The sequence below is a fragment of the Mandrillus leucophaeus genome, unplaced genomic scaffold, assembly GCF_000951045.1.
Source record: "Mandrillus leucophaeus isolate KB7577 unplaced genomic scaffold, Mleu.le_1.0 Scaffold124, whole genome shotgun sequence".
Lineage (NCBI taxonomy): Eukaryota > Metazoa > Chordata > Mammalia > Primates > Cercopithecidae > Mandrillus > Mandrillus leucophaeus.
The window spans coordinates 2,458,327-2,478,662 of NW_012100765.1; the positions used below are offsets into that span (position 1 = coordinate 2,458,327).

General features: G+C 47.5%; 1 protein-coding gene across 1 annotated transcript in view; it reads right to left on the reverse strand.

Annotated features, from left to right (window-relative positions):
- Positions 1-20,336, reverse strand: part of ONECUT2 (one cut homeobox 2) — a 57,120-nt gene that overhangs the window by 29,880 nt on the left and 6,904 nt on the right. Inside the window, exon 3 of the mRNA XM_011971745.1 lies at positions 19,410-20,336. Coding sequence (XP_011827135.1) covers positions 19,410-20,336 — 927 coding nt within the window. The remainder of the gene's footprint in view (positions 1-19,409) is intronic.

Sequence of the window (20,336 nt, forward strand, 5' to 3'; positions counted from 1 at the left end):
TGGGTGTACAAATATCTCTTTGAGACCCTGCTTTCGGTTCTTTTGGAGTATATACTCAGAAGTGGTATTTCTGGGTCATGTGATAATTCACACTTTAAATTTCCGAGGAACTGCCATACTATTTCCGTAGTGGCTACACCATCTTACAGTCCTACCAACAGCACACAACGTTCCAATTTCTCCACATCCTTGCCAACATTAGTTATTTTTTGTTTTCATTTTGTTTTGACAGCAGCCATCCTAATGGGAATGAGGTCAAATGAACTTTCAACTGGAAGAACTGGATGTCAGAGCTCTGAGAGGGAACCAGGTTTCCAAACTCCAGCTCAGTGCCTGGCCACATGTCTGCTGAAACTGAAGAGAAACCACCTTCCTTACTCTTTGTGCAAATTATCAGGGCAGATTTTACTCTATCCTGTCCTTACCCCAGGTTCTAGATGATGTTAAAGTGATGTTCAAATCCCTGAACTCCCTCCCCTGCTCCTACTTCCTTTTCTCTAAGACGTCCCTCCCCTCTGCTTCCCTAGACCCCTCCGGAGGACCAGTCCTCACTGCAGGCTTCCCTTTCTCCCTGAATCCAAAGGGCTGGACGAGGGTGCAGCTATAATCAGACCCCATCAGAGCTGCCCGAGATGCTCCTGTGGATCAGAACTAATGGCATTAGGCAATCACTCAGGGAATAGAGCTGCAATTACCCTTGGATGCTTTCTCCAGGATGACCACATGCAGATCACCAAGAAGGAGAGAATAATGAATCACCAAGTGAATTAACTGGAAGCCACTCTAATTAGTGTTATAATTTTTCATGAAAACACTAATGAATATGAAATACTGTGGCCATGAAACCACTAGGACAATTAATGCTTGAAAGTAATTTGGGGTCAGGAAAGGATACTAGAGACTGTTTAAATAAACTTGCATGCTGAGAATTCAGTGGCCCATGGCTTCAAAATATTATCAAATAAAGTTACTACTTCAGAAAAAGCAACATCTGGATGTCTATAGGTTTTCTTTCTTTTCTCTTTCCTTGTTAAGGATCCTAATTTGGGAATAAAGATGATGGTATAAACCAAAACTGGAGCTCTCCGGGGAGCCAAGTCAGAACCTAAGTGAATGGATTTGGGGAACGAGATAAAAAAGCAGGGCCCAGACATATCAAAAACAGAAAAGAGGTTAAAGAGGAAGCCATTCTCCTTAGCATTTTTAATCTCATGACCACCTGGGCATCTATAAAAATAACTTTCTGATAAGACCTCTCAAACCTGTGATCATTATAGAGGCAGATGATTTGAGCTTTGTTGGCTTAGTTGCCATTTTTATATGAGAACTTCCATCAAATATAGAATGTCTGCTCAATACATACCACACTTGCAAAGTGCACTGTATTCCAATCTAAGCCTGTAGGGATTCAGTCAGAATCTACTGTGTGCACAGTCAACTTCTGGGTTCTAAGCATGAGCTTAGCAAAATGCCCATAATTGTTAAGGGAGTCTTAAAAGGACACTGGGGGTGGGGAGTAAATAGTCCGGCTGCATAGTTGGCCAGTTTGCAAAGAGAATGCCCAGTGATGAGTGTAAGTCTGGCAATCTCACTCATCCTAAATCTCACCTGAGAAAATGACAAAGAAATTATGTTGAAGTGCAGATGTGCCCATGTGTGATAGGATGTTAACTGCAGAACTGAGGAGGTAGGAGGCAATGTACCAGGTGCCATACATCCTATGGCATCTCATTTAATCTGTACACCGACTAGATAATGTCAGGACCTACCCTGTCCTCCTCCTACAGAGGAGGGAACTGAGGCTCTTCAAGAGTAGTCCCCTGCCTGACATCACAGAGCTAGTATATGATGGCTCAGATACAAACTGGATCTGTTTGGCTCATGCTGTCATTGACAATGCCAGGCAATATTCTTAATGTATAAAAACTATGGGAACGTTGGTGACTCAGGCCAAATTTCCTGCTGATATATGCAGAAGTTACAGAAAATTAATCAATCAATAATAATGGCAGCTATTTTAGCAAGTATTTACTATTTACCAGTTGTTCTAAGCATCTATATGCATTAACTTACTTAAGGCTCACAATAGCATTACAATGTACCTACAGTTATTTAGAGGCAAAACCATAAACAAGAAACCATAAAGACCTTGGCAGACCTTGAAGGTTATAATGAATTCAAAAATGTTCAAAGGCTAATTAACAATGCAACAAAAAGCAGTTCTTTGGAACATTTTTTTTTTTAAATTAAAGCAGCGTTTATGGAATACCAATTCTTCAATTACAGCTTGAACACCATAGATTCCCTTGCCATAGAATTTAATGGAATGGCTGTCTCAAGGAGAGGCAGGTTAAAAGATGAGGAGGGCTTGTTCTTCTGTCCTCAGCAGGGTGGGTAGAGTTGAAAAATAAGGGTTCGTTCCTATGTCTTGTTTCCAAAGATGCATACAGGAATACATCTTCTGACAATTTACCCTATTTGCTTTCAAACCCAAGTTGGAATTCTACCCCTTTGGCCATGCAAATAAGACTCTGGTATGACCCAAAGAAAGCTAGCCACTATGAGCTGGACTGTGAGTCTGTAAAATAAGAGTCCTATGACTCCAGCTAATGCATGAAAGAAGTTATGAATTTAGTTCACAATGCTCAGCATCTGAATAAATCAGTCTGCCAAACCACAGGCATAAAAACACAAGAACTTTCTAGAATTACAGGGTAAACACATTCAATAACTAGGGACAGCTTGTTATTAATTACAGGAGACTACAACTGCCTACTAAGGGTGCCAGTTCTTCACATTCAGGGGAACTGTGAGCACTGGGTATTGATTCATAGGATGCCATTTCATAAGTATGCAGAATGAATCTAGCTAAACAAAGTTATCTGCCCGATGGAACTCAAAAATATTTCTCAATTTAATTTTAAACAGACTTTGACGTGAAGGAAATTTAATTATGTGAGTAATATAGAACACAATGAAATGTCCATCAAAATTGCTTCCAAAGGCTTAAAATGTTTTCCTTTTCAGACAACATAGAGCAGCTAAGATATCTACGTGAGTACAGTGTCTTAAAAACTGGGGCTTGGAAATCAATGTGATCACCTCTCTGAATTAAGTATGCACAAATGACAGCAACTGAGATCCATATAAGTCAGCTCAAGTAGCCCTCTGTGCACCAGATCATTAGGGGCAGGCAGGGAAGAAGGAGGATGCAATAAACACATGATCTGGCGTGTACTCACTAATGGACGGCATCCCTTAACACTCACATTAAGAATCAAGACAAAACTGCCAAGTATTTTTTAACACTGCTTATGATTTTTAAAAAAGTATGCTCCAGATGTAGAACCTAAGGTTAAAAAAACTGAGACACTGTTCAAGTCATAAATGAGTGAACCTTTTGATGTTTTTGATATCACTTCCAACTTGTTTCTATATTCATTGGTAAACCCTAAGCAGTGTTTGCCTTGTTTAGATTTTCTTGACACAGAATAATTGAGATCTGAATTGGATGCCTTAACTTCTGTAGGCAACAGGCTTGGACCTTGCTCCCCTGGAATTTGGTAATTATTGTAGTAGAACAAAATTTAAAAGTTTAAACTGCAACCCTATTTTACAATACAGGTTGAGGCCAGGCATGGTGGCATACACCTGTAATCCCAGCACTTTGGGAAGCCAAAGTGAGTGGATCACCTGAGGTCAGGAGTTCAAGATCAGCCTGGCCAACATGGCAAAACCTCATCTCTACTAAGAATATGAAAATTATCTGGGCATAATGGTGGGTACCTGTAATCCCAGCTACTTGGGAGGCTGAGGTAGGAGAATAGCTTGAACCCAGTAGGCGGAGGTTGCAGTGAGCCGAGATTGCACTACTGCACTCCAGCCTGGGTGACAGAGCAAGACTCTGTCTATAAAATAAAATAAAATAAAATAAAATAAAATAAAATAAAATAAAATACAGGTTGAGCTACAAGCAATCACCTGGTGGGGCTTGAGGGGATCTCCCATTGGGACACTAGAGCAGTGAGATGCTGGGGATCATTTAGCTTTGCATATTTACTAAGTGCAAACTATATGTTAGGCATTGTGGTGGGGCTAAAGGGAAGATGCAAGAGAACAAAGCTCAGGGTCCCTGCTTGCTATGATCTAGTCGAGAAGATCAAGCATGTCACAAACAGTCACAGTACAAAGAGGTATGGTTCCTGTCAAAGTGGGCATAGGTTTGTTACTTATGAATGTGAAATACCCCTACGCTTATCTTCTGTCTGTTGCCAAAATTAGCCCTATACTATTGGACATCCTTGATGTTCATGTATCACTATAGCAGGGGCATCTTCCAATAATAAATGAGCTAAAATACGTAGCATGAGGTAGAATGCAAACAAAACAAAATGAAACAAACAAACAAACAAAAAAACCCAAAAACCCCCTCCAATTCCTCATGCTTGCCTTTTCTGTGCCCATGCTTCCTGCCATGTAACTTTGTAGAGCCTTTCCACCCTGTCTCTGGACTCAGGCAGGTGACTTGCTTTCAGCAATGGAACCAACTTGCTTTCACCTCTTGCTTTCCAGGGGTGGAATACTTGGATTCTTGAGTTGGTGTAGCTTATCCACTTAGAAAAGCCCACCTGTCTCTGCTGTGAACTTTCCTCCCTTTCCCCTCCAATTCATTACCTATTTACTCTGCACCCTGCTCTTTCAATGGACTTTCCAGAATCTGCCTGTGCAAACCTGAATCTAAGGCTCTGGATGGAGAACTGGTTAGGGAGGAGCAGTGCTAGCAATATGGACTCTTTCTGGTCCCAGTTGCTTCCTTTAGGAAGAGGGCAGAAAAGGAGGCTAAAGAAGGAAGTGTATAGCCTTTGGTGCCAGCCATGTCTAGGCTATGGTGCCGTAGCCAGAGAACAGGGTGGCCTCTGACTCCCACACTGGGAGTCTAAGGCCCTTCAGGGAGGCCTCAGAGCTGCTTCCTGCCCAGCTCAACTCTGCCTGTCTCTGCCTTAGTGTCAAAGGAAACTTGGTTTGGTTATGCAAGGCACAAAAATGACAGTCACACAGGTCAATTGTTTACCCAGTTATCATGCAGCACAGCAATGCATTCAATTCAAGGCAACAGAAAATAAAAATCTGGAATGCTTTAACACTAAATTCTGTCCATAAATGCTTAGTCTTCATAATTGGTTACTCATGTAATATGAAGGTCAAAACATAACTGTAAAAAAAGATGAAATATCACAAGGAAATATATAATTTCTGCATGAGATGTATAGCAAATAAATGATCTTTGTTTCAGTTTCTAACTAAAGTTGAGATAACAATAAACTCTGTTCTCACTCAATTCCATATGGATTTTGTAAAAGTAAGTGAGGATATATCCACTCAAATCTTAAATATACAGTAAAATCGAAGAGGCACAAGGGCTAGTTCATATATTTTCACTCCTAACTACTTAGTTCAGTACAGTGTAGGCAGCAATGGATTCATCAAAGGAAAAGAATAAAATATAAAATAAAAATAAAAACATAAAAATATTAACCTCTGACTTTTTCCTTCACAGGTAACTTTAAGTTATTAATAACCTAAGCACTTGTAGTATCTCAAGTAACGGTTGTTTAAATGCAAGTTTAGTTTACTGATAATTAAAATGACTTAAAATAGGAAGGTAGTCTCTCTGATTTGCTGATATGATTGCTGGCACCTGAGGTGGGTAAAATTTTGCACTTTGTATGAAGCAGAACAACCTTTGCTATTAACCAAGACATCACGAGCCCTGTATTCTCTATATTAAGCTTATGTCTCATTTCAGATTAACACAGAAATCCATTTTAAATTATGTAAGCCAACATTTCCATCAATGACCAAAACATTTACAGAAAAGAATACCCCTTTTTTAGGTTGGGCGCAGTGGCTCATGCCTGTAATCCCAACACTTTAGGAGGCCAAGGCAGGAGGATCACTTGAGGTCAGGAGTTTGAGACCAGCCTAGCCAGCATGGTGAAACCCTGTCTCTACTAAAAATACAAAAATTAGCCAGGTGTAGTGACAGGTGCCTGTAATCTCAGCTACTCAGGAGGCTGAGGCAGGATAATCAATTGAACCCTGGAGATGGACATTGCAGTGAGCCGAGATTGCGCCACTGCACTCCAGCCTGGGTGACAAAGTGAGGTTCTGGCTCAAAAAGCAAAATAAGAGAAGAATACCCCATTTCAAGAGAAGAAGCTAGAAAAGAATGATAGATGTAAGTAAACACACCCAACCTATTCTCCCATTGAGTGACTGAAATTAGGGGCTTCCGTAAAGATAGATAGGGGGCCATCAAATGACTTACTCAAAAAAGAATGCCTGGTGTGGGTTCAACCACGGACCAGCAGCTATGGGGAACTCAAAGATATGCTATCTCCCCTCCAGAGCCATGGGGAAGAAAGGGAGACACAGAAAAGACCTAGAGAGCAGTGTAAGACCAGAGTCAACAAGGCTGTTCTGTCATTTGCAATGATTGCAAGTCGAGTTCAGAAATAAAGAGAAAGGAATGGGCCAAAGTTAGCTGGGAAGATTTCAGAGAAGGAGGATTGGAGGTGGCTAGGAATGATAAGACCTGGAGAGGGATTGATGAGATAAGGAATTCCAGGCAGAAGGAACAGAATGTGCAAAGACATGGACGGGACAGTGAGGACAACGTCTGAGCAGGAAAACGAGGAGAACTGACTGACTGGGGAGGGTTACTTTGGGGGAACTAGAGCCAACTGGCAAAATGGGTCCCTAGTCTAGTGTCTAGTGATGATCATTTCACATATCTTGCTCCATTGGCAATAATCTGAAGATTTGGATAAGACTCAACCCTACTTTGAGATTCCCTTTAGAATTAATACATGGTTATAATATCATAATTTGGGAGGAAAGTCACATTGATGAGAACTTGACATTGTGAAATACTTCTCCTAAATGATGTGCTGGGGCTGATGATTCCTTTTCAGATGCCATCTACAATAATACGGGGGAAATAAAATGGGTAGAAACAGTGTCATATAAAAGAAAACTATTTATTAACTTATTAACAGATATTTATTGGCTGCCTCCTGTATGCTGTATCTAACCTCCTCTTCTGGATCTTAATCTAATGGGCAACACTGACAAGACAGCAGGCGATACCTATCTATGTTATAAATGCAAAGGGAGGGATGGTCCAAGGAGATCTCAATTTAGGAGGACAGAGAAAACTTCACAAAGGCAGGGACATCTACATACAGGAAGCATGGAGTACTGAGAAGGCAGGAGAGGATTTGGTCTTCAACAGGAAGTGCACCTCTTCCTCTTCAGAAGAATGAAAGAAAGGATGAGAAGGGTTAGCCATTGAAAGTGAATACAGAATTCACTCTTGTCCCTTGAATATGAACTGAAATGAACTCTGGTATACTTAAATGAACTTAGGAGGCAATTGCATCCAAGAAGAATTTTTCCCCTACATCTTTTAGGTTTGGGGATCTATGGCACTAATTCAGAAAAGCATAAAATTATCGTACCCCACATATTTTTCAGTATTTGGAGTCAAAACAGATAATATAAAAGGTCTTGTTTATGCGGCAGTTCTGTCAAAATATCTTTTCAAAAGCATATTGAGTTCATTACAAAGGAAATGCATTCAGTACAAGTCCTTGCAGAGCGTAATGCCTCATTTTAGTAAGATGCAGTGATGCATATAAAGTGGGCCAAAAAGGCTACACTTATTGTTGCCAAATCCATGTTTTACTGGAAAAGGTTTTGACAGTGGAACCCAACAACTCCTGAGACAGGCACATCCACAGATTCAAAGATTACACAGCTGGAAGAAACTTCTTTAGTCAAAGTTTACAAAATACATATAACACCCATTTTTATATCTGATTCAGATATGTTCCTGCTCATTTTTAGAACGAAATTTTGGGCATTTAGACACACAGAAACAATTTTTTTTCAACATCAAATTTGAATGCTCTACCAGGTTTGTTTTGTTTTGGGCTGGACTTTCCCTCCTTTTACACAAGAGCCACCTGGAACTTGAAGATAAATTGTCACAGGGGAAAAAAAATTCTCATTTATCACACCTTTGACTTTTAAATGAGACACACTTTTCTGTTCCAATGCTCCACCTCCCTGAGAACCACCTTAGCAATAAATTAGGTCTGAACTAAAGTTACTTGAAATAAGGCAAAAGTTTTACATTTTAATTAGCTTTAGGAAGTCAAGGGCCATTTTACTCAAAACCCAAAGAGATGTGAGTTATGCTCACAGACCAAAAGGACCCTCCTATCTCTTTTCTCTGGAATAAAAACAGAAATAAAGCAGAGCAACTGATTGAAAAAGGCCAGAGTCAGGGGTCAGTGCCTACTGTCAGCTCTCATCCTGGCCAGTGACATACGACTCCACTGTGTGGCCTGGAGGAAGTCACTCAACATCTCTGGTCCTTTGGAGGGGGTCAGGGGCAGAAGCAGTGTCAAGGCTTTTCTTAAAAAGACCCTCATCACTAGGCTCTCAAGAAATCAAATCCAGTTTCTAATCGAAGGTGGTGATGCTCCACAGTTGGCTCTCCCTGTGACATTACTGCTGCTATAATGTGAGAATATTGTTAAATGTAATGAAAGTCATGCTTTCAAAAATCAAGTGCAGGCAACTGGGGAAACAAAAACATCCCTTTGTGTATACCTTGGGGGTGGGGCATGGGGGCAGGCAGACAGTAACACTCGAAGGGAAAGCCTAAATCTAAAATATCCCGTTGAGGGTGGCAATCATGCCTGCAGAAGGCAGCAACATGGAGAAAAACAGTTCAATCCCCCGCCCCCCAGCGGTGGAAATGCTCTTCCTCTTCAGAAGGAAAGAGTCGTTCAGCCTCTTTTGTCTTCTCACTCAGACGCCGCCTCCTCTTCCCCTTATTATTGCTGATCTCACACAGAGAACCGAAAAGCCACAGGGCTCCAGAGGAAAATATAAGGCCCTGCACTGGGGCGCTGAGACCTACAGAGCTGGAGTTACTGGTCAAGCTCTTGCCTGGATTTAACCCCAGTAGCAGGTTCATCTCCCTTGTGTAGGCTGAGGTGGAAACTCGCTCAGACAGCATTCCTCCATGGCGCTGTTCGTGGTCCTGAAGCCTGCGCCGGGGTGTGGAGGCAGCAACCCAGCCACAGGCGCTCTGCTACCAGGGGCTCCAGGCAGGGGTCTATGTGAAGCAAGTGTGGAAATTGCTGCCACCCACAGAGCTACAGCCAGCTCCACATTCTGGCTCGAAGTCTAGTTCACTGGCTCACTTCTTTGCAATTGCAAAACGGCTGGTTCACTTTTTCTCTTTCCAGGGGATTTCACAAAGCCCAACTCTAGTTTGCTGATTTGGCATATCTCTTTCTCGATGTCCTCCCTGTAGACGCTAATTCTCTCCCATCCTCTCTCCTTTGTACAATATTTTATCTTTGCAGAACACCTTACAGTTGGCACAGCCCTCACTGGCACAATCAACGGAGCCATTTTTCTTCCACACATAATCATTCGTTTTCCCTCCCACGGCTATTCTTTGCTTTCTTTGCTTCTCCTCCCCCAAGCACAGTCCAACTGAGCAGGAGACTATTACCTCAATGTGCAGGATGGGCAAATCACCTCATCTAAGACAGCAGAACTGTTGATTTCTCCTTGGCAATGAATTAGAAGAGGCAGAGCTTAGAGTTTCAAAGGACCAGGAAAAAGCCCTTTAAGCTACTTCTGGGAAGATAATGTTTGCATGGGTAGTGATCTGGAGGGTGGGGAATGGGGACAAGGATATTAGGAACAAAGTGAAAGAAGGGGATTGGACCTTGTGGAAGGTGCAGGGCTTAGTGCAGTTAGAAGACTCCCGGCAGGTGGCACTCTAGTTCACCTGCCGGCGGTGGAAGCCCTGACTGTGCTCCCCGGCTCCACTTGAAACCTTTCTTCCATCAAACAGCCCCCCAGCCATGTTTGGAGGTCTGTCTTCCCCTTGATTCAAGCACTTATCCGAACTGTATTCCTGCTAAAAGCACCGTTTGCACAATTCTGTTTATTGTAATGCACAGTAATGAAGGGAGCATAAATAGAAAATACAGTGGCAGTGGGGGGGATTTTGTGTATGTGTGTGATTGATGGTGCTGAGATCAAAACTATTTAATCATCAAAACATGATTCAGCAGTTGGGAAATGTAAACTAGTTGTGCAACTGCTTGCTTTAGTCAAAACTCTGGAAAGGGCCCAGAGGGCTGGCCCAAGCCCCTGGGAGGGCAGTGCCAGCAGGATGCGCCCCCAACCTTCCTACCAGGGCAGAGCTGTTGAGCCTACAGACTGACTGGTGTGACCTTTGGCTTTTGCAGCACACAAGCAGTTGGGCCAGGGTTAATGGCACTTTGCAGGGAGCTCCAGTTGAGTAAACAAAAAATGCCTTGCCCTGTTCTAATGGAGCACATTATTCTGAGGCCTAAGCCTTCTTCCAGGCTCCTGCAGCTGCTCTGCAGGTCAGTGCTACCAATAAAGCAATTAGCCAATGAGAAAACTCTTCTTCCCCGAGGGGGACTCCAGGGTTTTGCTGCAGTTACTGTGCTTTGCTTTGGTTTTTTAAACAAGTGATCCAAGTTGATCTGAGCCTCTTACATCAGACTTTAGGATGAAGACAGTGAAATTGTGTTTGCTGAGTGTGATATTTTAAGGGACTGATCCCTTGTTCAACACAGCCTGGAGAGCTCACTGCTTCCTGTTCAATTAACCTGAACCATAGCTGAACTCTGCCCTTTGAACTCACTCAGCAGATAAATACATTAGCTCACCTACAAAATCATTAATATTTTCCAATCACATAAAACAAACATGAATGTACAAAAACAACCCAAGAGATAGCCAATTAGGAATAGCTCATGTACTGTGTTGAAAAAAGTCACAAATGCATGTTATTTAGAGAGGAAAAAAAAGCCAGGGAAGAAATGAAATGGATTGTGCCGGTGGTTCTGGAGGCAAATGAGACTTTCATTTTTATATCTGCAAGCAAGAGGGATACTGAGCAATATCTGGCAATTCCTATTCCATCTACTCTGCTCTACAACAGAAGTTCTACACCCCGCTTCCCACTTTCAGCAGAACATAAAAACTCCAAATCCTCTCTTTTCAAGTGACTTCGGTGCTTATGCTCATATACAGAGTCCAAAATATTGCATTTCTGGGGACAATCCTTTTTCTGATTTGCTACAAAGGAGCCAAAATAATTGTGGCAACATCACTGCTTTTAAGTGAACCAGCTTAAATAAAGCAAACTGGTGGTTTAGTTGAAATAATTTTACAGTAGAAAATGATGTTCCTGAGACATTTTTACTCTAGTCATATAAACAGATTTCCTTTTCTCAAAAAAAAAAAAAAAATGCCAAAATGCACCTATTTTGTCTTTATCCCTGCATGTCATTTTAGAAGAATGAGGAAAACATCCCCAACTGGGTCATTACACATTTCAGTTTGATTTAGTTTCACTTCCCACAATTCTGCCTCCTGACCCCCTCTCTTTCCACCCCCTTTTCATTTTTGTTTGGTTTGGAGTGTGGGCTTAATGCCCAGCTATCCTAGATGAGAACACTTAAAGGAATATCACAAGCACGAAGGGTAAATCTATTGAACGAGGGTCTTTAACTATGTGGTTTCCTTAAAGGGAAAGGTTGGATCAATAGGATCAATATGAAAGGTTTCCCTGGCCCTGCATAAAAGGGTAAGGGCTTCTCTTTTCACTGGTTTAACTTTACTCTCTGACAAATGCAAATCAATGGATCTGTGTTTACAACAGATTCCCTAACAGACTCAACTTGGGCAAAGCCCAGAACCTCACCCTGGGGGGTGGGCACTCCAGGCTTGCTCCAGGGGGACACACTAGCACAGAGCTTCATGCTCAAGGGCACTGGGGTGGAGTGGGAAGTAAGCTGACGATGGCTGCCAATCATCCTTTAAAGAAAAGGCTTGCTACCCACCCAGATCCTGCTGGAACTCAAGGAGCTGCTGCTGCCTGTGGCCTCTCCAAATAGGGCAGAAAAATGAGCTGTCAAACAGGTTCCTTCAAGGATGTCAATGCAACATAAGTAATAAAGCCCACATTCTAGAATTTGGTGAGCCAGTCAACCTAGTTTCCGATCCTTAACCATCTCTGAGGCTGACTGCACAGAGAAAACTGGAAATGAAATATCTACAATTGGAGCAGCACTAGGAATGTGCTCTAGGAATGCTTCTTCTGCCCTTTCTTAAGCGATAACTGGCTCTTCTTAGTAATGACAAAGCAAACCACTAACACTGTGGGTTCTTTTCCCCTTAATTTTACCTTTCCCTTTAAAAATGTGATGCTTTCCAGAGATTACATGACTTCAAGTCAATACCAGTTACAGAGAAATTATTTTTCTTCCTGCAGGAGAAAGTATATGTATATTTGATTACAAGAGCCAAAGTCCAATGCTGATTAAATTACACTGGAGGTGTGCTTCCAACCCAAACAAAGTCTGCTTTCTACAGAAGCGTAAGGGATCCTCAAATGGTGAAAGAGGCGCCGAGGTGGAATGCAGAGCCTCCCTGTCCTCTGGGACAATTTGTGTGGGACAGTTTTTCATAATAAACATCCACAGCTTCTAGGAATCCTGCTCCCAATGTGAGGCCATCTCTATCTGCACAGCCCACAGCCAGACTCCAAGTCTTGCCCATCTGCACCATGTCAGGCATTAGATGGGCTGGGTCACCCAATCTACTTCCCTACCTCTTCCCCACCTGCCCATAGAAAAACCTATGTACATTTTTCAGCCATTGCCTTGAATGAGACTGGGAAATCAAAAAGCCTTTCCCCCGAAGGCACTGAGGTCGGTTAGGGAAAAAGCCTGGGTGATAAGAGGGGATGACAGGGCCCCACAGGGTGAGTTAACCTGATGAAGCTCTGTACCTGACAGCATAAATCACCCCAGAGGGCTTCCTTATCATGGACTCTCCCCTCTAAGTTGTCTCCCCGGAAGAAGGAACTTTTCCCAAGTCAGGAAAAACAAAGGTCCCTAAAAGGGTCGGAAGTCAGCATAGCCCAGGGAGTCTAGATGAAGTTTAAGGCCTAGGGTGCCTCCATCTTCACCCTCCTCCCCAGGGCCCTTTATCCAGGCAATTATTTCTATTTATTCCCTCCTAATTTCCCTTCATTTGGCAAGAACCCAGAAACGAAATCTCTCTGCTTCTCCCTTGAGGTCTTCCTTGCTCCAGGGATCCCCCTTCATGATACCACTTTTCATGAAGACACTTTCTGCCAAATTCAGCCAGTAGCCATAGAGTATGAAGCCCAGGACTGTCTTCCTGAGAGTTCTTCAGTCCTGTTCCTCTGGTCTCTTCTTTGAAGAGAAGAAGTGTCTAAAGGTCAGAAAACCTGGTGGGGAGGCTCTCTCCCACATCAGGGGGTGACTGTAAAATGAAGCCTCAGTTTGAAGACAGCAGGAGAGGCTGGCTCTCCTTCCCTCAGGGCTGAAGTCTGGCGCTGGGGATGGTAAAACTGGCCTAGGGTGCTATTGTTCAGGGCAGACCTGGCTCTAGAGGAGAGCGAAGCAGTTGCTGGTGCCTTGTAGGGACACAGAATCTGGGGTAATCAGTTTATTCTTTGCCTGGCCCTCACCATTCAACAGGAATCCTGCCCAATCTTGAAATTCTAAGATGGGAGTGGAAGAGAGTCTATGATTCTATCCTCTAAAGGTCCACTTGCTCCTCCCAGAGCCTAGGAGTCTTTCAAGTGGGGGCTGTGGGGAGGGAGCCAGTTGTCTGCCAGACCAAAGGGAAATCACCTACCCTCCTCCTTAGTTACATATCTGATTACCCAGCTATCTTTAACTACAAATCTGTAGTTTAAAACGGTCAGGTAGGGCACATTCTGACTAGGAACCAAGGTGGTGTACCAAAGCTCCCTTCTTTAAGGAAGAACACTGGTGGGAAGATGAGGAAGAAACACCAGCCTACCCTCTGCCTCAACTCAAAGCAGAACAATGCACGATTTGCTTTCCCATCTCTCCTTTCCTTCCTCTTATTAATTACTGTTCTTGGAGAAGGCTGGAAAACACTGCTTTCCCTCCTGATTGAGATCCGCTCTTGGAAAAGCGCAGCCTTCTCCAACAGGAGGGATTCATAATTTCAAAAAAACCAGAACGATTAGTTCTCATTCTATCCCTACTTTGGTCCCTGCTCTTTTATTTTTTTTCCCATAAAATTCACCTTAGTGCTCCTTCTGGAAAAACAAGCCACCATTTGGCCAGGGGAGTGGTTGGCAGTGTGTGGTGGTGTCCCTCACAAACAGGAAGGAAGAGCTTTAAAGTTGTTTCTTTTCCAGTCAATGCAGGTGTCCCACAGGACACCTCCTCACCCGCGATGGGCCAGTGACCCAGGCCTCGGCCCAGGAGGTCCAGGGGTTGGGAAGGGGTGGGGCAAGGGTTCCCCAGTTTGCTTCTCTTACTTCCTGTACCAGCCAAGGTAGGACACAAGATTCTCCCAGTTAGACCCGACCAGCCCAGCGCACAGCCTGCTATTCGGGGGGATGAAGTTCAGGCTTTTGTTACTAGGGCCACGTTTAATTGTCCAACGAATGCACCTGCGTAAAAAGTCTGCGCGTGAGCCTTTTTTAGTACGAGAACCGATGAGGATGGGAGGGGATCTGCGGCTGACTAAGGTCTGCCGTTAGCAGGCAGCTTTAGCCACGTCATTTTCAAACCTGGGCTTGGTCACAAGGGCCCAGTGGCAACGGCCAAGCACAGGATAGTTAGGAAGCCTCGGGCACCGTTCCACGCATTGGCTTCGCGGATCCAGCCGCCCAGTGGGACCGCCGGAAGCGCTAGTAGCGGCGAGTGCGCACAGGGGCGGGGTGGGGTGGGGGGGCGTGGAGAGGGACTGGAGCCCCGCGAGAGGAGGAGAAAACCTCGGGGAAGTAGAGACGGGCTGGGGCCTCGCGTGGGAGGAGCTGCGGTCACACGGGAGAACCCGCGCAGAGCTGGCAAAGCGGCTCCGCTGGAAAGCCGCGGGGCCGTGGCGCTGGCGAGCGCTCTGCTGGGAAGAGCGCGCCGTCGGGCTTACTGGAAACGCGCCGGATCAAGTTCCAGATCAATGAAATCTGGGTCCACACGTTTACGTTATTGTTGCCAGCATTAATGCTCTTTTAATCATCTAAACATTATCAGCATCGATCTCCCTCCATATACACATTTGTTTGAGAAAGTGACATAACCACACAGTGGAAAGCCTAGAATAAAAATAAATGCCCAGCCTCTCGCGTCGAGGGCGCCTGGTTGCCTCAGCTGCTTCTCCTGCTCGGGTTCACTCTCCTCCCTCGGGTCCCGCCTCCTCTGCCCGCTCCCGCCCACCCTGATGCGTGTTGGGAAGGTGTTCTCCCGGCACCCGGGACTTGACGAAGCAGAGACTGCAGCGAACTTTTCAATTATTCATCCAAGCAGCTAGCAGGCAAACACATCGTCTGTTCCGTACTGGCGAGGGTTGAGTTCAGCCTCTCCAGCTCGGATCCCTAACTAAACCGCCAGGAGAGGTGGGCTGAGTCGGGAGCCCGAGCAGCCACAGACGAGGTGGGAGGTTAGGGGGTGGGCGCGAAACTCTGCGAAGGGGGTCCGCTTTCCTCGGCTTGGGAGGTGCCCAGCGGCCCGTGTCACCCAAGGACATCCCCGGCGCAGCGGAAGACAAGCACGCACGCGCTGCCCCTAGCAGGAGCCACTGAGCACTGCCCGGGCCGTGTCCCACCGCTGCGGGCGTCAGGTGGCCCAGGCGATATCATGGTGGGTTGGCTAAGGGCCCTCGGCCGCCTGAACAGAATTGGCTTCAGACTGGCCGCTGGGAGCTTGCTGCCAGGAGAAGGCCGTGCGTCGGACTATGGCGGGGACTGGAGACCAGCCTCCGGCAGGCCGCTGGGGGATCCGGGCTCACTGGAGGCGGAAACCTCTGCAGGAAAGGTAGTCGGGCGCTCCGCTCGATTTTCGGGCGTCAGAAGAAACCATGCCTGCCACAGAGGCCTCGCTTTTCCTCAGTGGGACGCCCGTTCAAGTTCTCGCCTGGGTTCTCTCACTCCCTCCTTGTTTGTGCTTGGTTTAGAGGTCTCTGGGGCCCAACGCCTGACAGTGTGTGCTCGAACCCGCGGAAATTTGTCCTGGCCGCCTCTTGTCAGGTTGCTGAAAACCGCCCTGCAAGGGCTAGTCTTGGGGAACCTCTGCGAAGGCCCGACCTGGCGGGGTTGCAACCACTTGCCACCTAGCCGCCCTTTCCGAACGAATCCGGGCATTTGGAGTCAATTTCTCTGAAATCTAATGTTGGGGCAATCTGAGTTTCTTCGAAGTTTTCTCCCCTTTCAAGTGCCACCCTTGGCTGTGACTACACCGGCAGGTTGGGAAGGACCTCCCTCTGTTGTGACCGGCAGTACCTCGCCTAAGGGTGCGCTGGTCAAATCAGACCTCTTCATTCTGAGCCCCCTAAACCCCAGCCTGCTTGGCGATTTGGCAGGACCCGGGGACGGGGCCAAAATGAGAGAGAAAGGGAACCTATAACCTATGAGAGAGAAACAGAAGAGGCAGGTTTGGCGGTAGCGGGGCAGGAACTGTGTCTTCCAGGCACGGGAGTCCGACCGAGCCGCCTGCGGAGCCGCTGGGCTTGTTAAACCCCCAAGGCCCAACGGCGAGGGCCCTCTGCGGCGTCCCGGCGGGATTCCGATCGATATTCCCGGTGGATAAAGGCTCCGCTTTTCTTCTCCATTTGCTCCTGTCCCCTAGCACTCCGAGCACATAATACCTACTTACCAGTCCCAGCTTCTGCCTCAGTGTCTGAAGAGACTGATCTACTGACCCCAAACTGAAAAGCCTCCTATGTAATAATAACCACTCAACACACTTGTAGTTGCTGATAAAATGGCCAGATAAAAAGGCTAAAGCTCTTGTCCCTTTTCAACCCAGGGTAATAAAACAGACACACATTTGAATGCTCGAGCAAAGCGGGGTCCTCAGCAGGCCTTTTTCACTCGCTGGAGGAGGCATTCTGTCTCCCACGAAGGCAGTTTCAGCGCTTCTCTGCGGAAAATCTAGCGGCGTGGGCAGTGCTCTCCCGGGCCTGCCCCTGGAGACTTGCACCACGGGCGCGGGTGGGGCTGAAGACCCCCGGGATGCCACGCTTTCTCATCTCGGCAATGCTTGGGGTCATTTTAAAAGCTGAAACTCGCTAATAGGCGAAGCATTACTTTCCACATCACTTTCAGACCTATATGGGCAGAAGGCACGTGTTTTTTAAAAGCTGTGTTCTTTGCGCGACAGGCATGAGGGGGCGGCAGCGCTCTGAGATGAGCAGGAGTAGAATAGCTGTCATCCTGCCTTTAACTGTACCCGTCTAAGACCATCCTTCTGGTTCCCAGTGCCAAGAAGCCGGCGGGTGCTAAAACCCACTGGAAAGGGCCTGGGACATTTGGGGGGATCTATGACAAAGGGGTACTACAATGTTAAGAACTAGCAGTAAGCCTCCAGTTTATTTCCCGCCGCTATTATTATTACTCTCTACTGGCTGCTTTATCTTGCCCCAAATCAACAGCAAATCAGAGAAAACTGTAGGAGAGAATGAAAAATAAACTAAAGGAGAAAGATTACATACATTTCTAAATCCACTCAAAGTATCCAGAGTCCGCCAATTTGGGGGAGGCTCTTTGCAGGGAAACCAGGTTTTCTTTACCTTCTTAGATCTACACTGCGGGGCGATTACCGACTGGGAATCGGAATCCACCAGCAGCCGGCAAAGGAAAATGCTGTCAAAGCGGAAACGCCTCTTCCCCAAGCCGGGGTGAACCTGCTGCCTGTCACATTCCCCAGCCCTGTCGGGCATCGGTCGAGTGCACCCCACAAGCTGGGCTCAGTGGTGCGAGGAAAGCCCTGGGGATCCGGGGTAGAAACCTGAGCTCGCAGCTCCGGAAGCGAGCTGTGCGAGGTCGGCTCGAAACCGCGCGCATCCCAAGATCGGTGCTATGCAAATCATCGCCACCACGAATTGTTCCCCTAGACTGCCCGCCAATCCTAAAAGATACTCCCCTCCACCCGGTCCATCAGAAGCCGCCCACCCTGGCCTGTAATAGGGTATAGTGTGTCCTCCCCAGTGAGGGGCGTCTGGACATTTTGCCCCTCTGGGCCAGTGGCTGGCTCCTAGAGGTAGCGCAGTCGCCACGCACACCGCGCGGGGTCCGAGCGCACAAAAGCGCGCAACTGCGAGCCAGCCGCAGTAACTACCGCATCTTTCCCTCCAGCTCGCGCACCCGCCGCCCACACAGGAGGTTTCTGTGCTCCTAGAACAATAGAGGGCTGTACCTCGCAGCTTGGCCGCTAGAGGAGGCACAAAGAACCGAGCCGGCTCCAGAACAATGTAACCCGCGCCTCTACCCGTCCTCTCCCGCGGGCTGCCAGCCCTCCCCGCGGTCGCCTGGCGCGCACAATCAGCACCCGCTTAATGCAAAGGCGGAGCCTGGAGCCCGTGGTCGGGCTGCATTAACTAATCTGAATTTTTAATTTCTCGGCACCTCTTCCCGCGAGCGCCCAGTGTCTCCCGTAGCCCCGGCAAATCCCAGCAAACGCTGGGACCGGGGCAAGGCAAAGCGCTTTCCACCTCAGTCTCTTCTCCCATGTCCTCCCAAAGCGGTGAATGTGACCGCCTCAACCTTACACCCTGCCCTCGCTGTAGGTAGTGACATTGGAGCTGGCCCGAGCCCCTCAAGCCCGGTCAGAGTGTCCCTGCCCCAACGCCAAGGCCAGAGATGGTCTCCAGGAGCGCTGTTGTATCCTGGCCGCCGGTTCCCCGCGCGGGCAAGGCTGTGCCTTTGGCCAATGACCAAATAAGTTTGCCTATATGGTGGGTGGGAGAGTAGAGAGCTCTCTTCCCTCTGCAGAGCAAAGCCTCTCAACTGCCTCTGCACAGGGAGACTAGCCAGCCCGGAAAATTGAAATGTGTTGTCTGAAAAAGACTTGAAGTGCACAGGGTTTTGAATAAGGGCAGGTTCCGGTTTTTGTGAGTCTTGGAAAGACAGGCCTCCTAGAGGAAAACGCACACGCCCATCCCGCCTTCCAGTACCTGGGAAGATCGGACAGAGGGCAAAGGTTGGCACATTGAGAGGAGGGCGAATATAACGGGGGCGGGCTCGGTCAATGAAAGCTCAGGGACAAGGAGAGAGTAAGAAAGAAAATGAAAAGGGAGAAGAGAAAGTAGGGGAAGAGCAGAAGAGAAAGAGAAAACGGAAGAAGAAATTAGAAACGAGAAGAAAGAGGAAGTGTATAGGAAAGAGAAGGAAAGAATCAAGATAAGTGATTCGAGGCGCAGACCTGGGCCACAAGCACCGGACCAGGAGCCCTCTTCCTAGCAGCCTGGCCCCTGGTTAGCCCCGGCCTTACCTGCCAGGCGTAAGGCGGACATGCGCTGGAACTCGGGTTCCTGAAGCCACTTCCACATCCTGCGGAAGGTCTCCCTGCCAGATTTGAGTTTACTCCACGGTTTTGGATTCCGGAGCAGGTCGGAGAGAGTCCCCTGAGACCGGCACAGCACCCTCTGCGCGAAGATCGCCTGGGGGATACTGTAGCGCTTCAGCTCCGCGGTGATGCGCTGGGCCACCTCTTTGGTGTTGATCTCCTCCAGCTGGCCCGACGTGGCCACCTGCGAGCCCGATGAGGATGAGGGTGGCCGCTCGCGACTGGGGGCCAGCACCGGCCCGTGAGACTGAGTGTGGCCCGGGTGGTGCAGGCCGTTGAGGTGCGACATCATGGCCGCAGGCGGGGTGCCCAGGCCGCGGGACAGGTGTTGCTCACCGCGGGTCAGCATGGCAGTGTGGTGCGCGTCGAAGTTGGGGCTGAGCATTTTGTCGTGGCCCGGCGGACCGTAGTTGGGCAGACTCTGCTGCGCATTGTGGAGGCCGCCTAGCCCGTTGCCCAGCGGCGTGGCGGCCAGCGGGGACAGGCTCTGGCTCATGCCGGGCATCTCCTTGTAGGGGCTGTAGAGGTTGTTCATGGCCGGGAGCCCGCGCTCGTCGCGCATGAGGGTGAAGCTGCCGCTGACGTTGCCGGACAGGCGCTGGTGGTGGTGGTGGTGGTGGTGGTGCGGATGGTGGTGCGGGTGCGGGTGGTGGAACTTGTCAGACACGGTGGAGATGGGTGGCAGCGGCTGAAGCGGCGTCAGCGTGGTGTAGGTGTTGCTCATGCCCATGCCAGGCGGAGACGAGTCGCAGGACATGCTCATGGCGTGGTGCAGCGGAATGGAGAGCTCGGGCCGGTAGTCGCCGCCGTCCAGGATCGAGGCCATGCTGGTGACCATGGCCGAGCGCGACG